The following is a 22,032-nucleotide window of genomic DNA, read 5'->3' as shown; positions in this document are numbered from 1 at the left end:
GATTTTGTGGCGGAAATCTGCATATTCCTCGAATGGAAAAAGGTGGTAAGATCGGAGAGAGTGACTTAACCGTCCACAATTCACCTATACCGGCTCCAATGTTGCAACTCTTCAGATGATTTAACCACTTGTTCCGCTTACGCTCGCCGACCAGCCTGTTTACTTCCAATGTCAGCTCCCTGACTCTGGGGTCATTGGGGTTGGTTCGGCGAAGCTCATCTGCTAATCCCGTCGCCTCTGCTGGGAAGTTTGGTCTTACTTCGGGTATTCGACCAGCAGGGATATGGCGAGCGGCTGCAGCAGTGATGATGTCTCGGAACGTCCTTTCCGCTACCCGAACATCAGAAGGATTGGGCAGTTCTCTGAAGCGGTAATTGGTGAACTCTCTGAAACCCGGTTAATCAGCTTTCTTATGAATGACGAATGTGCGGCGTTCAGAGGTAATTAAATGGGGTAGTCTGCTAATGGAGACAATTATGGGGAGATGATCTGATCCAAGGGTCATTTCCCTTGCCAGGTAACGTCATTTGTCAGTCCAGGTGACACGATGGTTATGTCTGTCGAGCTGTGACACTCTCCTCTAATTCTGGTAGGGGCGTCCTCATTGACCGTGCAAAACGTAGAGCTGTCAATCTGCTCAGCCAGCGCTGTACCTCTCTGGTCGTTTCCGAGGGTCAAATGCCACATCTCATGATGCGCATAGCAATTAAATTGCAGAAAGGATGCATTCTCTGGGATTGGGACAACAAAGGCTGGTGTTAAAGGCTGCATGTGCGGTTGTTTTCGAGGGGACTGCGGGGGAGTTTCGTAGTCAGACGACGAGGGAGTTTCGTAGTCAGAGGACGAGGGAGTTTCGTAATCCGACGACGACACACTGGGGACTGTGTTCACGCAACATGCAGCAACATAGTCCCTGTCGTAGTCCCTCACGTGGATAAGTCCAGAGCAACCCCTAGATGCACCCACTCCTGACATTTATTGCATCTCACCGAAGGTTGGATGTGGGTGAAGATGCGGATGTGACAAACTGAGCACAGATATATTGGTCCTGGGTTTTCCTCCGTCCCGGCACGGACCACAAGAGTTCGGAGCAGGCATTCCGGGATATGCTGCTCCCAACGCAGAAAAACGAAACAAATACAAAAATATGTACACTTGGGTTATGACTTTTTGACATTTTTCCTCAAAAATGATTTCCTGTAGCAGGGATGCATGAACTTTTGCCTATTAATCACTATGCTATCGTTTATTCCATTGAAAAATAAAAAAACTTCACGCACAAATCTATTTTAAAAAAATAATTTTTTGAAAAAAATATATGAAATGAAAAAAAAATTTTTTTTCAAAAAATTAGTTTTTGTTGTACCAATGAATAAATATAATCCTACTAATAACTATAATAACGTTTATTTCATTCAAATATTAAAAAAGTCGCGAAAAAAGTCATTTTGAAAAAATTTTTAATTTTTTGTTAAAAAATTATATTTTTGAATAAAAGCGTTAACGACATTTTTACGATTCTCAGAATTGAGAAAAAAAGGTAAGAGATATAAACTTTATGTCATTTTAATTATCTCATGTGGCTCTAAAGTTTATTTTCAATTATATATCTGTTTCCAGTGACTTCAAAAAATTGTCCATAATTTTGATAAATTCAAATTTTAAAATCATTTTGTGCGTGAGGTTTTTCACCAAATCACCTTATAATTAAGATTTTATGTAATCTTATGGCAAAACTTATCACGCTATGATACAGGGATATGAGGTTGTAAAAAAGTCATAACCGTAATGTATACTGAGGTGGCAGCCGCTGGCCGGAATTTGTGTTGTTCCGGGTCAATCCGGTACGAAAGAACCCGCTGCCGTGGGATTGTTGGCATTCTTGCCTGGCTTTAGTAGTCATCGTAAGTCCTTGTTGATCGTAAAGTGATTGATCAGAACAAAATGGCTGGGAGTCCCTCGGAAAAGCATTGAACTTTTGTTTTGATGAGATGGGACGAGACTATTGTCTCAATCAGGAACACTTCAAATCAACCGAAAATAATTAGTTTTGCAAACATCAATAGATTCCGTTAGTTGGTGCCGTGTCAAAGTTTGCACTTTTTTGTATAAAAATAAAAAAGATTTTGTGTTGTAAAATACACTCTATTTGTTTTGAAGGAATTTGTAAATTTAGCATTGTGAAATATTTTTTAAATATGTTTAAACTTTAGAAAAATTACCAAATATGAAGCTAGCAGGGTTCTGTACTGTCATATCTTGCCACTTTAAAAAAAAAATAGGTTTTTTTTATATTAAGATGGGATAATTGTTTATATTTTTTTTTTATAATCGGCAATACCGATTTCCCTTAAAACTCACATTGAGAGGTTTGAGGGCGTAGAAAACAAGTGTATAATATTTTTTGGAAAATATGTCCAACTTTTGTCAAAGCCCCACATAGCGGTACCGCGCGATTCTAGATTTTTGGGGCGTTTTAGTGAATTTTTTTAGATCCCAACTGGGCCACCCTGTTCAGTGAACTTTGACAATTTTTCGTAATTTTGGGCCAAAAAAGGTAAAAATTGCTGTTGACCATAGTGCATTGATAAGCCAAGTTCTCAATCTATATCAATCAGATTTTGAATTTGATGTTTGTGCGAACAAATGTTCTAGAACTCCACATTGATGTGGTCTTCAATATACCACAACAACAGAATAGAAAAAATTACATTTTGAGTTTCGACAAAAATTTTCTTATGCATTTTTATCGCTCCTTTTCCTATTTGGAATTGCACGTTTAAATATGTTTGGAACTTATTGAACATATTAAAAAAATACGGTTCTGAATTCTTCTTTACACACATTCTTCAATAGCTGATTTCAAATTACTTTTAAAGTATAAGTTGTAAAATTCTGTGTGAGGTTTTTTTGATACAAATTAAAAATGAATTGATTTAAAAAAAGAAACTAAACATTATTTTAATGTTTTAATTCTTATTCTAGTATAAATTCTATTCATATTTTATTTTCAAAGTCTATCAAGTTTTTTTCTTGTCGGTAGCATCATTGTTTTCAATACTGATTGCACATTGCAAAAGAAAACCAAAAAACGAAATGAATTGCTGCAACTGAAACAACGATAAAAGCAAAACTAAATGAAATAAAAACACAAAGTTGTTTTTTTTGTTAAAATTTTTTGGGTGATTTTTTGTTTCTTTAATTAAAAAATAATAAAACTTAAACATAAAACTTTTTGTTGTATAATAAAAAATATATGTCCAATTTTAAAATATATATACATTTACACACACATACAAAAAAATTGTTATACAGATTTTTTGTTTTAATACATTTAATAATTCTTTTTTTTTTTTGTTTAAAAAACATATATTTATAATATATTTGAATATATTATAAAATTAAAAAAAATACATATATAAAATAAAAAAAAAAAAACTTGTGGAGATTTGCTAAGAAAAACGAGCCTGGTAAAGAGGTGGGGTAAATAAAAATATTAAAAGTGGAATACATGAGGTAGCAGGCAGGATGTAAGTGTACGGGGGGAAAAACAATTAACAAGGGGTGTTGGTGTCGGTTATCAAAGCGCTGTGATTTTTTTCTTTATAAAAACAAAAAACACCTACATTAAATAACTGAAACTAAAACATCTTTTTACACAAACGAGTGACAAACTTTAACAAAAACCCATCTACAATCCTAAAAAACGCTTTACAATTAAAACTAAAAACTTTACACAATTGAAAAAAAAAATAAACAAAACTTTAAAAGGTTTGGGTTTTTAGATTTTAACTAAAACAGAGATTTTGTTACAAAGAAAGGAAAAAACCAAAATTGTACAAAGAAAAGGTTAAATTTTTTAAAACTTAAAATAAAACATAATTTCCGGTTTGTTTGTGGTTTGTTTTATAGCATTTTTAAGCTAAGCGTGTTGTTGTTGTTTTACTTTTGTTAAAAACTACCTTCATAATAACACTGTGCAACATTTTTGAGCCAATCGCGTGCAAACAACTTCGGTCCAGGATTTTGTGAAAGTAGAGGACCAATAGGCAAAAACCATATTTGGGTTTTGTATTCTTTGATCGGGTTCGGTTTTTATGACCTCATCTAAACATGGTTAAATATCGAATTTTTAAAACAAATCGGGGATGTATCTCTGAAACCAATACGAATCTTGTTTCGATATCTGCAGCAAACATGTAGATAAGAGCCAGAAGAAAATATTTGGAGGAATAGTGATATCGAAAAACTGCATTTACTGCCTTAAATTTTATAAAATATCTAAAAATTCTATAATTTGTGTATATTTCGCAGCGTATCTCCCAATATGTTAAATTCTTCTTAATGTTACCTTTTGGGAAAATATTCTCTGGAATGTAATACACAACTCTTCAGAACATAATATTGTTGTAAAATGCCTCTATCGCCTTGTTTATAGCAAATTTTTCAACAACAATTTGGTAAATTTTTCAATAATTCATTGAAATCCCTAACAAGAGAATAAACAGCCTGTGTGAACATTGTTTGAAATAAGTTTTGTAAAAGGTATGGTATGAAATACCCCTTAAACAACGTGAAATAACCATTTTAGAGTTTCAGAATGTTCTGAAGAATTGATGGTCACATTATTTGGACAATTTTTAGAATGGCTACTTGTTTCAACTCCTAACGGTTTAGTTGTTACTGACAAGAATTTCAGAAATTATGTAAACTTTTCTATATTTTAACGAGTTTGATGCCCTAGATGCAGCTTTTCCTGGTTCATCTGTTTGACACATAAGTACTAATACTTAAGGGCTACAATATTGCTGAAGACTGCAAAGCAAATTTCTTATTAGTTTCGGAGATAAAGGTCCGATCACTGGAAAAAAGACTCATTTTAGGTCGGTATAGATGAGGCCATAAAATCTAAACCCGATCTAAGAACACAAAACCCAATTAGGGTTTTTGTAGTCTCAATATGTACTTTCAGAAAATGGCCATTAGAAGTTGTTCCTATATAAAACCTAAAGCCTAATATTTTAATTTCTATATATATTTCTTTTCTGTTTGCTGTTTTTATATTTATATAACACCTGATACAGTTTTCTCATAGGGTGTACCCAATGTGTCTCTTCGTCGTGGCAAGGTGCCACTTGCGGTCAAAGGTGCCGATTCGGGACAACCCAAACCAGTTAAAAGTTCAACCAAGGCGGTTGTTTCTTCCACACTGTAATGGGGTGCTGGTATGCCGCCATTATTTGCTGCAGTTGTTGTCGAGTTTTGCTGAGATTGATTACTGCTGCTGCCAGTCATGTTATTGGTGTTTGTTGAAGAGGCCATAGATGTGGAATTGGTATTGTTGGAGGTGCTTTGTGATATCGATGAGGACGATGATGATGTATTGCTGGCCAAACTTGAGGAGTTATTGCTGGCCGAGTTAGCAGCAGCAGCGGCGGCGGCAGCAGCAGCTGCAGCCTTCAACGATTTGGCTGTGGCCAAGGATTGGGCTGCCCTGGCATATGCCAAACAGGTTCTACCCTCATGATCGGTATGTTTGATATTGGCACCATTCTGCAATGAACAAAACAGAGAGGAAAAGAGAAATTTAGTTTTCATTTTGAGGAAATTTTGTTTATTTTTAACTTACCCATATCAAAAGTTGAGCAATTGCCAAATTTCCAATAGCACAAGCCAATAGTAAAGGTGTCCTAACATCTCTAGGACTTACATTGGCATTGGTTACCTCGGGTGTCGAATTGGCCAATATTAAAACAATTGATTTCATATCGGATCTAGAAGGAAAAAGGAAATAAATTACATTAGTACCAAACGTGGATTTTTTAAAAGAAATTTCTGATAGACTAACAGACCACTAAACGTGGATTTTTTAAAAGAATTTTCAGATAGACTAACAGACCACTAAACGTGGATTTTTTAAAAGAATTTTTTGATAGACTAACAGACCACTAAACGTGGATTTTTTAAAAGAATTTTCTGATAGACTAACAGACCACTAAACGTGGATTTTTTAAAAGAATTTTCTGATAGACTAACAGACCGCTAAACGTGGATTTTTTAAAATAATTTTCTGGTAGACTAGCAGACCGCTAAACGTGGATTTTTTAAAAGAATTTTCTGATAGACTAACAGACCGCTAAACGTGGATTTTTTAAAAGAATTTTCTGATAGACTAACAGACCATTAAACGTGGAATTTTCTGATAGACTAATAGAGCACTAAACGTGGATTTTTAAAGAGAATTTTCTGATACGTGGATTTTTTAAAAGACTTTTTAGATAGACTAGCAGACGACTAAACGTGGATTTTTAAAACAATTTTCTGATAGACTAACAGACCACTAAACGTGGATTTTTTAAAACAATTTTCTGATAGACTGACAGACTATTAAACGTGGATTTTTTAAAACAATTTTCTGATAGACTAACAGACTATTAAACGTGGATTTTTTAAAGAAACTTCTCATTAACTTGTAGACCACTAAACGTGGATTTTTTGATAGCATTCCAATGGACTTGTCAAGCAAAAACCTGGATTTTTTGATAGCATTCCAATGGACTTGTCAAGCAAAAACCTGGATTTTTTGATAGCATTCCAATGGACTTGTCAAGCAAAAACCTGAATTTTTTAAGACCTTTCCGAAGGTCATTTCTTTTTTTATTATTTACAATTATTTTGTTGTTGTTGTTGAGTTTGCAGCCGCTGGCCGAAACACTATGATGTTCCGGGTCAATCCGGTACGAAAGAACCCGCTGCCGTGGGTTTTGTTAGGTTATGTCTGCTTACCTAATCACAGCTTCAATTAATTGTTGACCCGGTGTTGCATTGGTATTTGTATTTGGTTGCGGTAAAAATTCCTTTGCCTCATATTTACTTCTAATCCAGGCTTCTTTTTCTTCACGTGATGTATTTGGTTTGGGTTTGGTTCTTTGGCGTGTATTTGCTTCCCAAACGGAATTAGCCAAGCTATTGCCGATGGCCAGCATGACACTTAAGTGGCCGGCACTAAAATAAACAAAGGAAAATGCGGAATTAATAACACAATTTTCTAAGGAGAAAGAAGTTCATTTTCAAATACTTACGGCCAATCATCCAAACCCAATGAACGAACTTTGGAAATGTGAGAACCCAAATTACGATGGACACCCGAACATTCGATGCACATTAAGACACCCAAATTTAAGCTGGCCCATTCAGGATCTGCAAACAAAACCAAAAAGAAACAAAGTTAGAAAAAAATGTTCAAGCAAATGATCCACAAAACATGGAACTCAAAAAGGGAAATCAAGAAAATTAAAAAAAGTAACCGAACATTAAACTCACTTGGTGCATCACAGTCAACGCAATAACCATTACCCGGTACCCTGGTACGTATCGTTACCATAGATGCCAATTCACTGGTGGTGGCCGGTTTCAATTTGGTACTTTCTATAGTTTGCAAACTCTTGAATATCTCTTGTTCAATGGCGGCAACCCATTCATCACGTTCTTCCGAGTTGGCTGCCTCGAAATGCCATTGTTTCGAGTCCAATGAAACAATATAAAATTCATAGCCATCAGAGTCATCAACTTCATTGGACTTGACGCTACTGCTCTTCATACGTCTATGACGTTTCTTTACATTTGGTGTTTGAGCTTCCAATTTATTGGAGGCATTTACAGCTAATAGTTCACGTTGTGAATTCTCTCCCGGTACAGCTAAGAAAGTTTGAGAATTTGAATTGGACATGGCTATGCCTTCATCACCACTGGTTTGTTGGGATGAGTTGGATTTGACTGCTGACTCCTTGAGGGGTTCGAAAACTGGAAGACAAGAAGGAAAATATTAAATTAAAATAAAATCATTAAAGCAGTAATGAAATTCTTTCGTTCGTCAGAAAATATTCAAATCGAACGAAAGTATTTCGCGAGATTAAGGGAGAGAGAGTAATATTCCTCCTACTTACCATTATTCGTGGAGAGCATAGATGTGGTCAAAGCACTATTTGTTATAATCGATTTCGATCCTCGTGGCTTCTGACCCGGCACCTTGACGGTAACATATTGCAATGGTATCTCCTTGCCATGGACATCATCCATATAATCATGCAGCGAAGGATGATATGTCAAACGACCATCATCACACAATGTTACATATTTCTTTTTCCATTCCTTATTCAATGACTTGCTAGAACGCTTATACAAATAACCCTGTTTAATGGGTATGGAACGGCCACTACCCAGCTCACCATTTTTCATATCCTTCTCACCTTTTTTCGATGAGGAGGGTATGAAGAGATTTGATCTTCTGCGCGACTTACGACTGGCCGTAGGCGTTGAGGTGGGTGTGGGTAAATCTTTGCCGCCTACACCCATATTAGAGTCTTTCTCTCTTAAAGGCACCAATGAGAGGGGGGCCAATTGTTCAGCGGCCGGTGCTGAGTCACGAACGCCGACACGTTCTCCTGCTACGCCATGGGGATTGTATTTGGTAATATTGTTATTTTCATTTGTTAAAGCATATTCCCTATCACGATTATGATGAGATCTTAGCTGGACATGTTGTGAGTCCTGTTGCTGTTGTTGATTTTGTTGTTGCCATAGCTTTTGGGCCGTTTGTCCGCTGGGTGGTAAACTATGTTGTTGCTGTTCACTATGTACAAAATCGGCACTCATACGCATCGGTATGTGATGTGTTGAACTGGAGAGAACATGGTGACGATGTGGTAAGGTTAGATTACCAGCAACGGTTGCACCTGCGGCTCCACCACCACTTTGCATTGAACTAGCTGATGAATTTGAATTGGAGGAAAAACCATTGGCATTGGCACTGCTGCTGTTGTTGCTGCTACCATTACTGCTGGCTGCCGCAGCAGCAGCAGCATTGTGATGATAGGATGCAATACCCAAACGAGTGCTGGCGCCTTGAGGTGTGGTTGGTCTTGAGGTAACAACTGAAGCGGGTAGGGGCAAACGTTGTGAGAGGATTTTTTGACAAGCTGTAAGAATGAAAAGAAAGAGGGGAAATTAATATTTTTGTAAGGAATTTAAAAAATATAATTTTTTGTTAACGAAATTGGCGCCCAAGGTAGGACAATTAGCGATTAATCTTAAGATATTGGCGCCCAACGAGGGGTAGCATAAAAATTTAAGTGTTAATTATTTGGAAGAAACATGTTTTATGTATATTAAAAAGAGTTACATGTTCAAAATTTAGTCCAAGTCCCTTGAAAGTTGAAAAAAAGTAAGCATGGGATCTTTAGCTCTAACTTATGAGAATTTGGCGCCCAACCTGAATTTGAAAGAAACAATATTCGGTTTAAATATCGAATGAATATTTTTAAGTCAAAGATATTAAGCTACAGGTCTTTAGAAGACTAACTGTAAGTGATTAAAATTAAGATAATGGCGCCCAACGGGGGGTAGAATGAAGGAAGGAAGAAAAAACTCGCCTTTAAGTAGAATAAAATGTTCAAAATTTAGTCTTTTTAAACATCAAAAAAGTAAGCATGGGATCTTTAAGTGCTAAATTATGGGAATTTGGCGCCCAACGCGAAGTGCAAGAAACTATTTTAGCTGTAAATCTTGGAATGAAGTTGTTTAAGTCGAAGATATTAAGCTATAGGCCTTTGAAAGTTGAAAAAATGTAAGCATGGGGTCTTTAAGTGCTAAATTGTGGGAATTTGGCGCCCAACGTGAAGTTCAAAGAATCTATTTTAGCTGTAAATCTTGGAATGATGATTTTTAAGTCGAATATATTAAGCCATACGACTTTTGAAGAAGAAAAATGCAAACTTTTGAGCTTTTTGATGTAGATGTTGGAGCCCAACGAGGGGCAGAATGAAATTTTTTAAATGTGAATTGATAAATTTTGAATATCAGAAATTAGTTTCGTGGCATTTCAAAGATAAAAATTAATATGTTGAAGTTACAAAATATATCCTTAGTTTTTATTGTTCTTATATTTTAGGATAATGGCGCCCAACGTGTGTCCTTAATAGTGTATTTGTTTGCAGCTATGACAAGTTTATCTAACAGGGCTATGAAGTCAGTAAATTGATTTTTGAAGGGGAATGAACGCATACTTTGAATTTTTGTTTGGTTGCACTTTAAAATTTGGCGCCCAACATGGGGCTTGATAATGAATGAAGTCTGTAACTTAATTTCAGCTCAAATAATTTGATTTCTTAAGGAGAATGAAAACATGCCTTGGATTTTTGTTAGATTGCACTTTAAAATTTGGCGAAGAACAGCAGACCTTTAATGTAATATGTAATCATTACTTAAATGAATTTGGCGCCCAACGTGGGGCAATTTTAATTTTGTTTTTTTATTTTTTAAACTTACCATCTTGAAAAACTCTCTCCACATTCAAACCATATGTGGCACATGTCTCATAATATGAACAACGTTTCAAATCATTGGCCAATTTGCGGGCTCTGGTATCGTCTATGACACGGGGATTACGCTCGCTAATTGCATCCTGAGTACCCACCAAGATCATGGGAATCTCTTGGCCATTACGAAAATGTGCCATTTTGGTATAATAATTGTAGACTGTATTAAAACTTGATTCGTTTTCTAAACTAAAAACGAAGATGACAGCATCAACCCAGGCAGCAAACTGTAATGAAAGAAAAAAGGATATAATGATGAAGTTACCTTAAGAAGAAATGTGTATATTAAAAAGAAAGAATAATGAGTTATTTATTTTGAAGGAATATAAAGAAAAAAGAGTAGGCTTTTGTGTGGCCCCGGCAAATCCTTGACTTTGTATAATTGCTTTGTGTGCACGCTGCTTTAAACTTGACTTAAGGTTAAGGTTTTTGTGTTTAATGACTGAAACGAAACAAGGACTTTGTGTGAAGGAACAAAAGGTAAGCAAGAAAGTCAAGGTGTTTGTTTTAAGGGGCGTTTTGGTTCTTTTTGTTTGTTTTTTTCTTCTTTTCATCACTTCTTTTGATGAAAAGGCTATGTGGTAATGGAAAGTATGAAGCTTAAATTTAATACAGGACACACAAACACAATAGGAGTCGGCTGGTATTTTAAGTTTAAAATTTAAAAACCATGGAAAAAATCAATAGATTTCGTTGCCACCTCAGGAAATGGTAATGGAGAATTTGATTTCAATTAACAACAATATACCGGAAGTTTAATGGCTGTGACGGCCGGCAGTCCGTAACCCCCCAAGACAGTGAAGCAATAAAGAATGCTTTAGGGGGATAGAGTTTTGGCTTGACCATTCGAGTTTATTTAAGCATAAAATTGCTAAAAGGATAATGAACTTTAGTTTGTTTTAAGAAGCAATATTTACCAATACTAATAAATATGATGATGACATAAAAGGGAATTCTTTTCCTCTTCCGTTTTTTGCTGTTGTTTTTTTTTTCGGAGAGCAATTTAAGCATAACTCCCCATTTGATTTATTATTTGGTTATCCTGTAAATTGTTGCATACTGCGCAGGTTTGTACAATAGGTAAGGTAATGCAAAAGGGGTGGTTGAAAAGCCAGCCATCCCAATGCACAGGGAAGTGGGGGAAAAATGAATATTTAATAATTTTACCTTGCTTATAATGAAATTTTTAATATTTTTTTTAAATACAACCACAATTTGTTTTAGAATCTAATAAGGCCTTGATAAATTTCTTTACAACTTTTTTCTCTTTATTGCTTTTGGTAATGGAAAAACAACACACAAAACTTCCGCGTGAAACCAGGCAAAAACACAACTCACTCGATTGATGGCTCTCGTTAAACTGTATGGGTAATCGGCAAAGAGACCCCCATGAAGTTAAAACACAGCCAGCCGGGCTTTCCTACAGGATAACCAAATAGAAGAAGAAAAAACAAATGAAAATATGTTGGGAGCATAACACAGTGGGTGGTTGGGCCACAATATGGGAACACACCGTAGAAGGAGAAAGAGAGTGTCAAAGTGTGTGCAAGATGAGAGCATATTTTCACATACACACCAAGTGTTAGTCTGTGAAAAATCCCAAGCTATGTTTGTTTGTATTCCATGGCGGCATATAAGTAATAAAGCAAAAGAAAAAAAAATAAAAATCACTTAGTGCTGTTTTACATTTAAGCGATTTGTCTTACGATTTTTTGTCTCCTCTTTGTGGTGGTTATTCTTGTTAGGCAGAGTTGCAAAACATAGTAAGAGAAATTGAAACAAAATTTAGTTTTGCAATGAATTTTGTGCATAAAAAATCATTTAAAGCATAAAATGATTATTTGTTATAAGCATTTTAAAATTTGTATAACATATTTTTATAAAATACCTTCTTTTTACATTAAGTATTTTTAACAAAATGTACACTTGGTACCATATTACAAAAAAATGCAACCCTGTGTGTGAAATTTACGAAGATGAGCAAAGAGGAGACAAAAAATCGTAAGACAAATCGCTTAAATGTAAAACAGCACTTATTCTCTCATTCGAAGAAGGATGAACAGGACTTATCATCAATAGAACCATGTAAACAATTCTCTGTGAACGAACACACAAACACCAAACACTCTCTCCCCCAAAACATGACATTTTCAATCAAACAAAAGAATGAAGCAGGAAGACGACAACGTCGCTGATGGGTTTTGTATTTAATAAAACTTTGGTTGGATGGATGGCTGAATGAATGTGTTTTTATTGTGACTATGTCGCCTGAGTGGCGGCGGTGTCTCACTCAAATCGTCATTGGAATATACCACAATTTTCATGTGGATTTGTGTATGTGTTTGTTTGTGTTTTGGTGGCTTTATGGTTATGCCAACTTTGCCTTGGCGGCTTGCTCTTGGCTCTGAAGAAAAGTTATTCAATGTTACAATGTTTTTTTCTTTGCAGCAAAGCCTAAATGTATGCTTTTATTTTATGGGCAATACAGCAATATAAAATAATAGGGATGTTTTTTTTTTGCTCAAAATATACAATTTCCAGAAATTTCTCAAAATGTTCCAGAAGAAACATAATCGGAACCAATTAAATTACTTAAATTATTAGAAGATCAGTTCATTGTGTCTTGAAATATTAAGATTTACAGGATGAGCTGTTTTGGCGCCCAAATGGGGAGATGTAAGAAATGATAATATATTAAAGATAATATTTTTAAATAGAGTCAATTCTTTTCAGATAAAAACTTCTGGCATGCGTCTTGAAGAAAATAGGATTGAGCTTTTTGTTGGCGCCCAACATGAGGATGATATTTTTATTGATGAGCCCGAATGAAGTGATAAATTTGAATTATTGGAGGATTAGTTCATGGCTTATTATTTTTATCACAACTATTAGATGCATAGGTTGAGCTGTTTTGGCGGTCAACTTGTAGACGCAATGGTAATTTAAAGAATTTGGCGCGCAGTGTGTTCTGCGGAAAAAAACTATAAAGAATTTGGCGCCCAATGAGTGCTACGGAAAAAACTACAAAGAATTTGGCGCCCAATGTGTGCTGCAGAAAAGAAAACTATAAAGAATTTGGCGCCCAATGTGTGTTGCAGAGAAAACTATTTTAAGAGTGATAGAAGTTTGAAGATTACGAAATTCACTTATTTTGGACTGGAAAATCATGTATCTAGATGTTAATCTAATTAATTTCAAGAATTTGGCGCCCAATGTGGGGTTGGATGAGACACTTTCAACGCTTTAACGATAATCTTTACGGCAAAAAGGCCACTTTTACTGTAGAGAAGACAAAACGTAGCATAGTTTAAACATTTGACAGGATTTGAGTTTGGCGCCCAATGTGGAATTTCCAAGGACAATTTTATAACTAAATAGAATGTCAATAATCTTTTAAGGGTAGAAATTTAGGTAGTTTAGGCTTTTAAACATGAAAAAAAAACATTTTTGCAGAATTTTAGAATTGGCGACCAATGTGAGCCTTGAACAATTGCAAGACATTTACAAACTTATCTAAGATGTAAAAAGTCCATCATTGGTCTATAAAAAGCAAAACGAATCATAGCATAAATTCTTTTACTGGGTCTCCATTTTGAGTCTGGCGCCCAACGTGGGATGGCAAGAAACTATTTTAGGTGTGGATTTTTTTTAATTTTATTAGATCCATTTGTAGAATTTGGCGCCCAGCGTAAAGTGACAAAAACTTGCAACACTGCAACGAAATTTTTTATCATTAAAAACATCTATAGAAGACAAAAGGAAGCATAGCTGCAACTGTTTAAAGGATTTCTTTCGAGTTTGGCGCCCAACGCGGGGTTTTAGATAACACCTTTAAGTGATATAAAGGATAATTTTTTAAGACTAAATAAATCGGCTTGTTTGGTTTTTTTAAGTATAGCTTCAATTCTTTTACTGGGTCTCCATTATGAGTCTGGCGCCCAACGTGGGATGACAAGTAACTATTTTAGGTTAGGATTTTTTTTTTAATTTTATTGGATTCCTTTGTAGAATTTGGCGCCCAACGTAAAGTGAAAAACTTGCAACACTTCAACGACAATCTTTATCATTCAAAACTTTTATAAAAGACAAAAGGAAGCATAGCTGCAACTGTTTAAAGGATTTCTTTTGAGTTTGGCGCCCAACGTGGGTTTTCAGACAACACTTTTAAGATTAAAAAAACCGGCTTGTTTGGTCTTCTAAAGATGAAAATTGTATCTTATAAATATTATCCTACGAATTTAAATAATTTGGCCCAAAGTGAGGTAGGAAGAAATGCTTGCAACATAACAGTAACGACTAAATGAGGGCTTAAAATTTCCATACTTGGTAGATAAAAAAAAACAAAATGAAGCATAGTTAGAATTGTTTAAGAGATCTACTTTATGTGTCTGGCGCCCAACGCGGGGTTTCAAGAAAACATTTAAGGTGTGATTAAAATAATTATTTTTAAGGGTAAGGAAATTAACTAATTAGGGCTTTTAAAGATGAAAGAAGGTTATTTTCCGATGTTTGATTCATTTAAAGTAATTGGCGCCCAACGTGCGGTTGGCAGAAACATTTGCAACTCATTAACGATAATATTTCCAGCTTAAAAAACATTATTGGTCTATAAGAGGGAAAAGAAAGCTTTCGTTTGAATTTTTCACTGGATCTCCTTTATATGTTTGGCGTCCAACGTGGGTTTTGGAAGAAACTAATTTATCTTGTGCTGTAAAGGTTGATTTTAAGCATCTAGTTTGAACTTTTATAGATGAAAAAGCGATATATTAGGTTAATACAAAGCATTTGTTTAATTAAACGATTCATTTCAATAATTTGGCGCCCAACGTGAATTTGGATGAAGCACTTGTAGTGATGATTTAAACGAAATGTTTGGGCCTAATCACATCACTTATTATTTAACCTCTCTTTAAGGGTTAGAATGCAAGCTATTTGATCTACTATGACGAAATAAGTTTTCGTTTAAATCTCCAAAAACTTTGTTTTTAAGAAAATTATACAAAAAACCCACCTATTATCACTTAGCCTAAAAGTATGCTATAATTGTCAGTTTATCATGTAGTAGTAAAATATACAATGATTTCTTGTATTTGTCTTTATAAAGGGGCGATAGAGGATAGGAGGGGTGGCAAGTGAGGAAAAACTTTGAAGAGAGTTTCTTTTGTTGTTGACTTTAAGAAATAGCAAATTGAGAGTTTTCTACTTTAAGGACTATAAAGAGTTCTCTTTTGAGAAGAAGAGAGAATAAATAACTTTCACAGTGGTTAAGTTTTGAAAAACTCTCATCAAACGCTCCCCCCTTTCCATTGTTTAAAATGTTATTACTATTTAATAGGCAATTTGTTCTATAGGCATGGCAGGATACACTTAAGGAAATTGTTCGGCTTGTTAGAATGCCATAAGGAAACATTTTTGTGGGGAATTTTATGGAAAAAATTAAGGATATTGGTGGGTAATTTTATGAAGAACTTAAGGATATTGGTGTATATTTTTGGGAGCTGAAGATTATTTAAACTTTTTTTTGATTATTTAAACCTTTTTTTTAATGCAGGGTTTCGGACTATTTACCAGAAGCGGTAAGGGTGAGTATCAAAGATTATTCCACAATTATAATTGATGATCCATCAGGTGGGACGCTTCCCTCAATTGACGAGCTCGAGCGGAAATGTTCTACACTACAGAGTATTAAACCAGTTAAGCTTTACATGTTTGACATACTCGTATTTAGGAAATACAGTAAACATTTCTGGGCAAACTTTTAAGGGGATCATTTATTATAAAGAATTTTTGGTCATACTTTAAGGGGTTCATATATTTCAAAGTATTTTAGTGCATACTTTTAGGTGTTCGTAATGTTTTAAATAATTTTTAAGCATACTTTAAGGGGTTCATATATTTTAAAGTATTTCTTGGGATACTTTTAGGTGTATAAATAAATAAATATATAAATAAATAAATAAATAAATAAATAAATAAATAAATAAATAAATAAATAAATAAATAAATAAATAAATAAATAAATAAATAAATAAATAAATAAATAAATAAATAAATAAATAAATAAATAAATAAATAAATAAATAAATAAATAAATAAATAAATAAATAAATAAATAAATAAATAAATAAATAAATAAATAAATAAATAAATAAATAAATAAATAAATAAATAAATAAATAAATAAATAGATAAATAAATAAATAAATAAAGAAATAAATAAATAAATAAAATTTAAGTGCATATTTTTAGGCGTTCCCTACGATATGATTTATGATTCTTCTAACCACAGTCATTCGGTCCGGTCTTCTAATTGAGTTGTTTCTATTTTAATAACTTTAGAGTGTAATATATAGAGTTCTATTTTCCCCGTGTACCACTTGCATTTGGTTCCATTATTTCTCACATAAATCATGAATGCATTGTGTATTAAATTGCTTGTAAATGTAAAAAGGTAAAGCTTTAATGGTATACACAACTGTACTATGAATTGAAGCTTGGAATAAACAAACACCCGCACATTGCACATTTTCCCATGCTTGTAAAATAGTCTGCTTCCTCAAAAGTCTAACTGGAAAATTCAATGTAAATTACCATGAAAAATATGAAATATTTTTATTTGATTTACAGCACCTTATGCATGAACGAATGTGTGTGTGTGCGAGAATTTGTGAGCTGAGAGTAAAAGGAAACCAAAGCCAACACATACATAATGTGACTGGATGTATGAAATGGTTAAGAGGACATGGTAAGTTATCCTTGCCATCTACCGTGGTCGTCTGCTTAGTGGCAGCTGAATTTGAGAAGAAAACATATTTTTTTACAAAATGCGAAAATAATGACACGCGTGTCCTGTGATTTCTGTGGGGGAGTTGTCACAAGAGTTCTTTCTTCAAAAAATATTATGTGAATTTGCGCTAAAAATCCATTGCAAATGTTTGTGAAATGTTATTGAAGTGCCAAGCCAACGAGTCTCAAGAGCACGTGACGTTGTTAACTCTTATGCAAAGATGGAAATTCAAAAAAAAAAAAAACAAAAAAAGAAGAAGAATGCAGTTAAATGCGCTTAAGTAAATGTGGCATAAAGCCAAAGTGGGTGATGGTGGCGGTGTTTAACTCAAGTTATATACGGGGTGGATTGTGGAGTTGAAGTAAAAGAACTGCAACTGACATCTTGTAGCCCTCCTAACAAAAAGTACACAAAATAAAACATAATCATCTCTGTGGAAACTTGTAACAAATCAAGGTTGTGCCACAGGAATACTTCTTCCATGAGGGTTAAACAAAATAGACGTGCATGTTTTTACAATGTGTGTGTAGAAATCCTAAAGGACGCGTGCCATGCTGTATGTTGTTTAAGTAACAAAAATAACTGCAGGATTATTTTTTTAAGATAAATTCATTGCGCAGTTTCTTCATGCTGCTCATGGTGGTGCTGGGTTTGTTTTTGTTTTCCTTCTAGCAATACCAATGTTTTGTTGTTGCTTGCAAAATGAATAGATGTTATCATTAGAAATATTTGTTAGCCAAGTTATGCCTGAAGGTCCTTTTGCAATTTATCTGCTTTTTCTTCTGGTAGTTTATACTCTATGAATGCATGCATTATGCATTGTAAATCTTGAGTCAGAGAGAGTGTGTCTCTCTCTCTGTGTGTCAGTGTAGTATAAGAAGTGATTTAAAGTGACACAATCGTTTATGGGTTTATCAGGGTTAGTTACTAAGCTGCTGCTACTGCAGGATATGGGATATTTGCAAAGGTAACTTGGCAACTTGCAAAAAAGAGGAGGTAAATTCTTGTTATGCGGGGAGTCAACGAAATACAAAAGCAAAAGAGATGAACTTGGAGATTTTTTAAACTACTTTTTTATTTTTTACATTTTATTTATTGTTGTAATTCCCTATCAGCCGTTTAAGAAGATTAATACAACAATATCCTGGCTTTCCTTGCTAAAATGTGTTTTACAAAGGTAAATACATAACTCAAAATTAAAAAGTATAATCCCCCGGATTAGTTATTAAAAACCCCATTATTACATTTGAAACACGTGCCGCGCTAATGCTAAATCCTAGACAGTTTTTTTATGGTTTGTTGGTTAGCAAACATTAAATTACACAAAAGGATTAATGGGCATGGCAAAATTTTTTGCAAACCTTTACACAATAGCCTGTACATCATAGATTGACATGCACGTTACAGCCCACAATACTTTCGCTATTAACCCCTAATAACATAAAAAGAGTTTTAGATTTTCTTTGTAGAACTAACGGGAAATCTATGTTAAATGAATATTGCAATCGATTGAATTCGATTTCTTTTGTTTAAAACGCTGTTTGCAAAAAACGCTTTATATTTGCATTTTAATTGTTTGCGTTTAAATCCCAAAATTGAAAAATTGTTTGAGACCTTTCAGTACCCCCTTCCTTTATTTGGCAAAATTGCACAAAAATCTTACTTGTGCATGTTTAAAATTTACTTTAACGATTATGGTATTGCAACATCCCTTAAAGAGGAGAAAAAAACAACAACAATAACATATCCTGGCATGGGGCTTTGTAAGATTTTTGTATAAGGGTTGCAGGGGAGGTTTTGAATGGGACAAAAGCCTGTCTCATTTTTTGTTTTACCCATTTTTCTCTGTGTAAACTGTTTGACAACAATGCAAATATGGGCAAAGCGGATTGCAGTGAGTTCCACTCAAACCCAGAAAATACATATTGCAATATTTGCAAAGAGTATAAATCCCTTTTCGTTTACAAGCCCATCGGAACTCTATGTTTGTTTTGTGACTTTAGATTTCAAAACTGTTTAAGTTTTTGTGTCTTTTGGGCAAAGGAAACCCTAGCGGTTGACATCAATTCAATTCAATTGGAGTGCAGGAATTTTTTGTAGGTTAGCTCTAGGAAATTGCTAGGGGTGAGCGTGGGTGAGTGCTTGACATAAGCCAAAAAAGCCAAGTGTAATTCAAACCAAAACAAAAGGGGTCACCAAAAGCTCTCAACAAATAAAGTCAAAAGGATAATTGTCTAAAGGTTTGCTGCTTGTAAGGCAGAAACAAATATTGAAATTAATATGAAATTTTGAGTATTCAGGCAGGTGGTACTTGAAAAGGTCAAATGTTTTTTGTTTACAAATAAAGGTTGCAGAAAAGACAAAGGAATAAAAGACATATGTAAATACAACAAGATAAGACATTTTTTTGCTATCATTCTTCAGTGAATTGCTTTAGAGTTTACTAGCTCATTTAGACTAGTCATCAATCCTCGACTGGATTTAATAAATCCAGTACAAATCTCATTGCATTTACATATACATTTTGGAGGTTTTAAATGACAGTCAGCTGATTTTTGTTCATAGCACAATTACCAAGGTAGATGCATCAGCCCATCTGATCGAATTTGAAACGTTAAAAGAAGTTATTGTAAATTGAATTCGTCTCAAAAAACATACGCCAAATTACAAATTTATTGTTTAATATTGAAAATTTTAGCACATTATGCTACTAATGCTAACTAAAGATCAAATGAAGAATTATTTTATTGCTTAGACATCGTAAATATTAGTCTTGTTTGATTAAAATCATCTTTGTACATCAAAACAAATTTAATTTTTCCGCCTTGTTTACAAATTTTGACATTTTAAATTATTTTCATTGTAGCAATTCACCGATACATCTACCTTGTTTCTTGTGCCAGCTTGCAACTTGTTTTATTTTCTAGCAACATGTTGCAAAAAACAGAGTTGTATACGACGATTTATGCCGGATTTAAAACAAATCCACTCAATACGATGATTTATTTTTGTATGGGAAATCTGGTCGATTAACGCTAAATCCGGCTAATGATGTCATATCTAAATGGCCTATTCGGGCTCGGTACATAAGCAGTATGACACTGTTGTTTAAATCATTTCTGGCAAAGAATAAAGAACGGCCCAGCCAAATTCGAACTAAGTTGTCCTTTGCCTTTTAGTCTCCGTTTACATATAAGCAGATTTAATAAATCCACTGAGTTTCAAATGTAAATTTCATTATGTATACGTCAAATAAATCATCATAAAGAAGGTTAGCCCGACAAAAAACTCTAATGTAAATGATGTTTAAGATTGCTTTTGTATTTGAATTTGTTAAATCCAGCATATTCCAAACGTACTGTTAACCGCAAAAAGTTGTGATGTGAACATGGCGTTAACAGAAATAACGTAAGCTGAAAACACATTGAACGTTTGAGTAAAGCTTTGCGTCATTTCTGGTAGAAGAATAGAGAAAAATTTAAACTTGGCAGCACATTGTCATGTATTCTTCTACCAGAAACGACACAAAACTTTACTCAAACGTTGGATGTGTTATCAGCTTTAAGCTTGCCTTGTTCACTTTGCTCTTGTAAAAGCATTAATGAAAAAGGGCAACCTAGTTCGAATTTGTCACAAACGTTAGTTATTCTTTTATTAGAAGTGAAGCGACGCAAGCAAGATAAATCCATTGAGTTTTGGCCTTAAGCCAGCCGCTTATGTACCGAGAACTGCTAAAAGAACAAATATATAAGGCAACTAAGTTTGAACTTTACTGGGCAGTTCTTTATTCTTTTGCCAGAAATGATGCAAAACTTTACTCAAACCTTTGAATTGTCGGAATAACCCAGTGGGATTGGGTTTCAAATGTCAATTCCATAGCCCAAACGTCAAATAAATCCTCATGAAGTGGGTTAACCCGGCAAAAAACTCTAATGTAACCGTACTATTATTGGTCTGTTCCAGTACTGCAAGAATCTACTAATTTTTACTATTTTTTCGATAACATAAAGGAAAAAAATGTTATCGTAGTAGAAAATAGTAGATTCTTGCAGGTTCTATAACTGATCATATGTTGTCAAGGATGTACTTAAAGCAAGGTTTATTTCTAACAGTACGATTACATTGTATTGTATTTAGTAAATCAAGTGGATTTAAATTGTCAACTGCATTGCATATAAGTCAAATAAGTCCTCATAATGCAAATTAAACCGGAGTTTCAAAATTATAATCGTAAAATTTCTTGAACATATACCACATTTACATTATGCAACAAATGTGTGTAGAATAAAGGGCATTTACATTTACACATTTACTTCTGGTAATATAATAAAGTTCGAATTCTTTTGTGAGAAATGTTGCAAAACTTTAGTTAAATGTTGGATGTGTTTTCGGCTTAATGTGATTGAAGCTTCTAATAACACGTTTACATTGTACTGGATTTAGTAACAATATATAAAATAGAGACTTCAAAAAAATTCAAATAAAGAAGGTTAACCTAGCAAAAAGCTCTAATGTAAATACGCTATAATGCTAAAATTAAGAAAATGGTTTAACATTTGCGGAACATTTAGCGCATTTACATTATAGTGGATTTAAATCTAGTGCATTTAAATTGTCAATATTTTTATGCTAAAATTTATTAAAATTACAAAAAAAATACGAAATGAATTTTTCAAAATTTCTCAATATAATGTTTAACTAATTTTCCACTTTCACAATAATTTTTAAATATTTCCAAACAATTCTCCGCAACTTCTTTTGGTACATTTTGATTGTGATAAATTAATTAAAGATTTTGGATTACTTTCGTTATTTAATTGTCAGCTTTAAAACACTTGCCTTTATAGAAATTGGTTGTGTAAGCAAATT

General features: G+C 34.0%; 1 protein-coding gene across 4 annotated transcripts in view; it reads right to left on the bottom strand.

Annotated features, from left to right (window-relative positions):
• Window positions 1–5,037: 5,037 nt before the first annotated feature.
• LOC141393988 (centaurin-gamma-1A-like) overlaps window positions 5,038–22,032 on the bottom strand; it is a 92,785-nt gene continuing 75,790 nt past the window's right edge. For all 4 annotated transcript variants that reach the window (XM_073967678.1, XM_073967677.1, XM_073967680.1 and 1 more), the window contains 7 exons: window positions 10,327–10,603; window positions 7,947–8,978; window positions 7,324–7,803; window positions 7,083–7,200; window positions 6,787–7,005; window positions 5,630–5,774; window positions 5,038–5,553 (listed from right to left, as the gene is read on the bottom strand). In XM_073967678.1, the coding sequence (XP_073823779.1) occupies window positions 5,065–5,553; window positions 5,630–5,774; window positions 6,787–7,005; window positions 7,083–7,200; window positions 7,324–7,803; window positions 7,947–8,978; window positions 10,327–10,603 (2,760 nt within the window). In that variant the 3' untranslated portion in view covers window positions 5,038–5,064. The remainder of the gene's footprint in view (window positions 5,554–5,629; window positions 5,775–6,786; window positions 7,006–7,082; window positions 7,201–7,323; window positions 7,804–7,946; window positions 8,979–10,326; window positions 10,604–22,032) is intronic.

This window comes from Musca autumnalis, unplaced genomic scaffold (assembly GCF_047663935.1).
Source record: "Musca autumnalis isolate F117 unplaced genomic scaffold, ASM4766393v1 scaffold_2, whole genome shotgun sequence".
In the NCBI taxonomy this organism is placed as follows: Eukaryota; Metazoa; Arthropoda; class Insecta; order Diptera; family Muscidae; genus Musca; species Musca autumnalis.
Note: the sequence above shows the minus strand (reverse complement) of the source record. Positions and strands in the feature narration are given on the sequence as shown.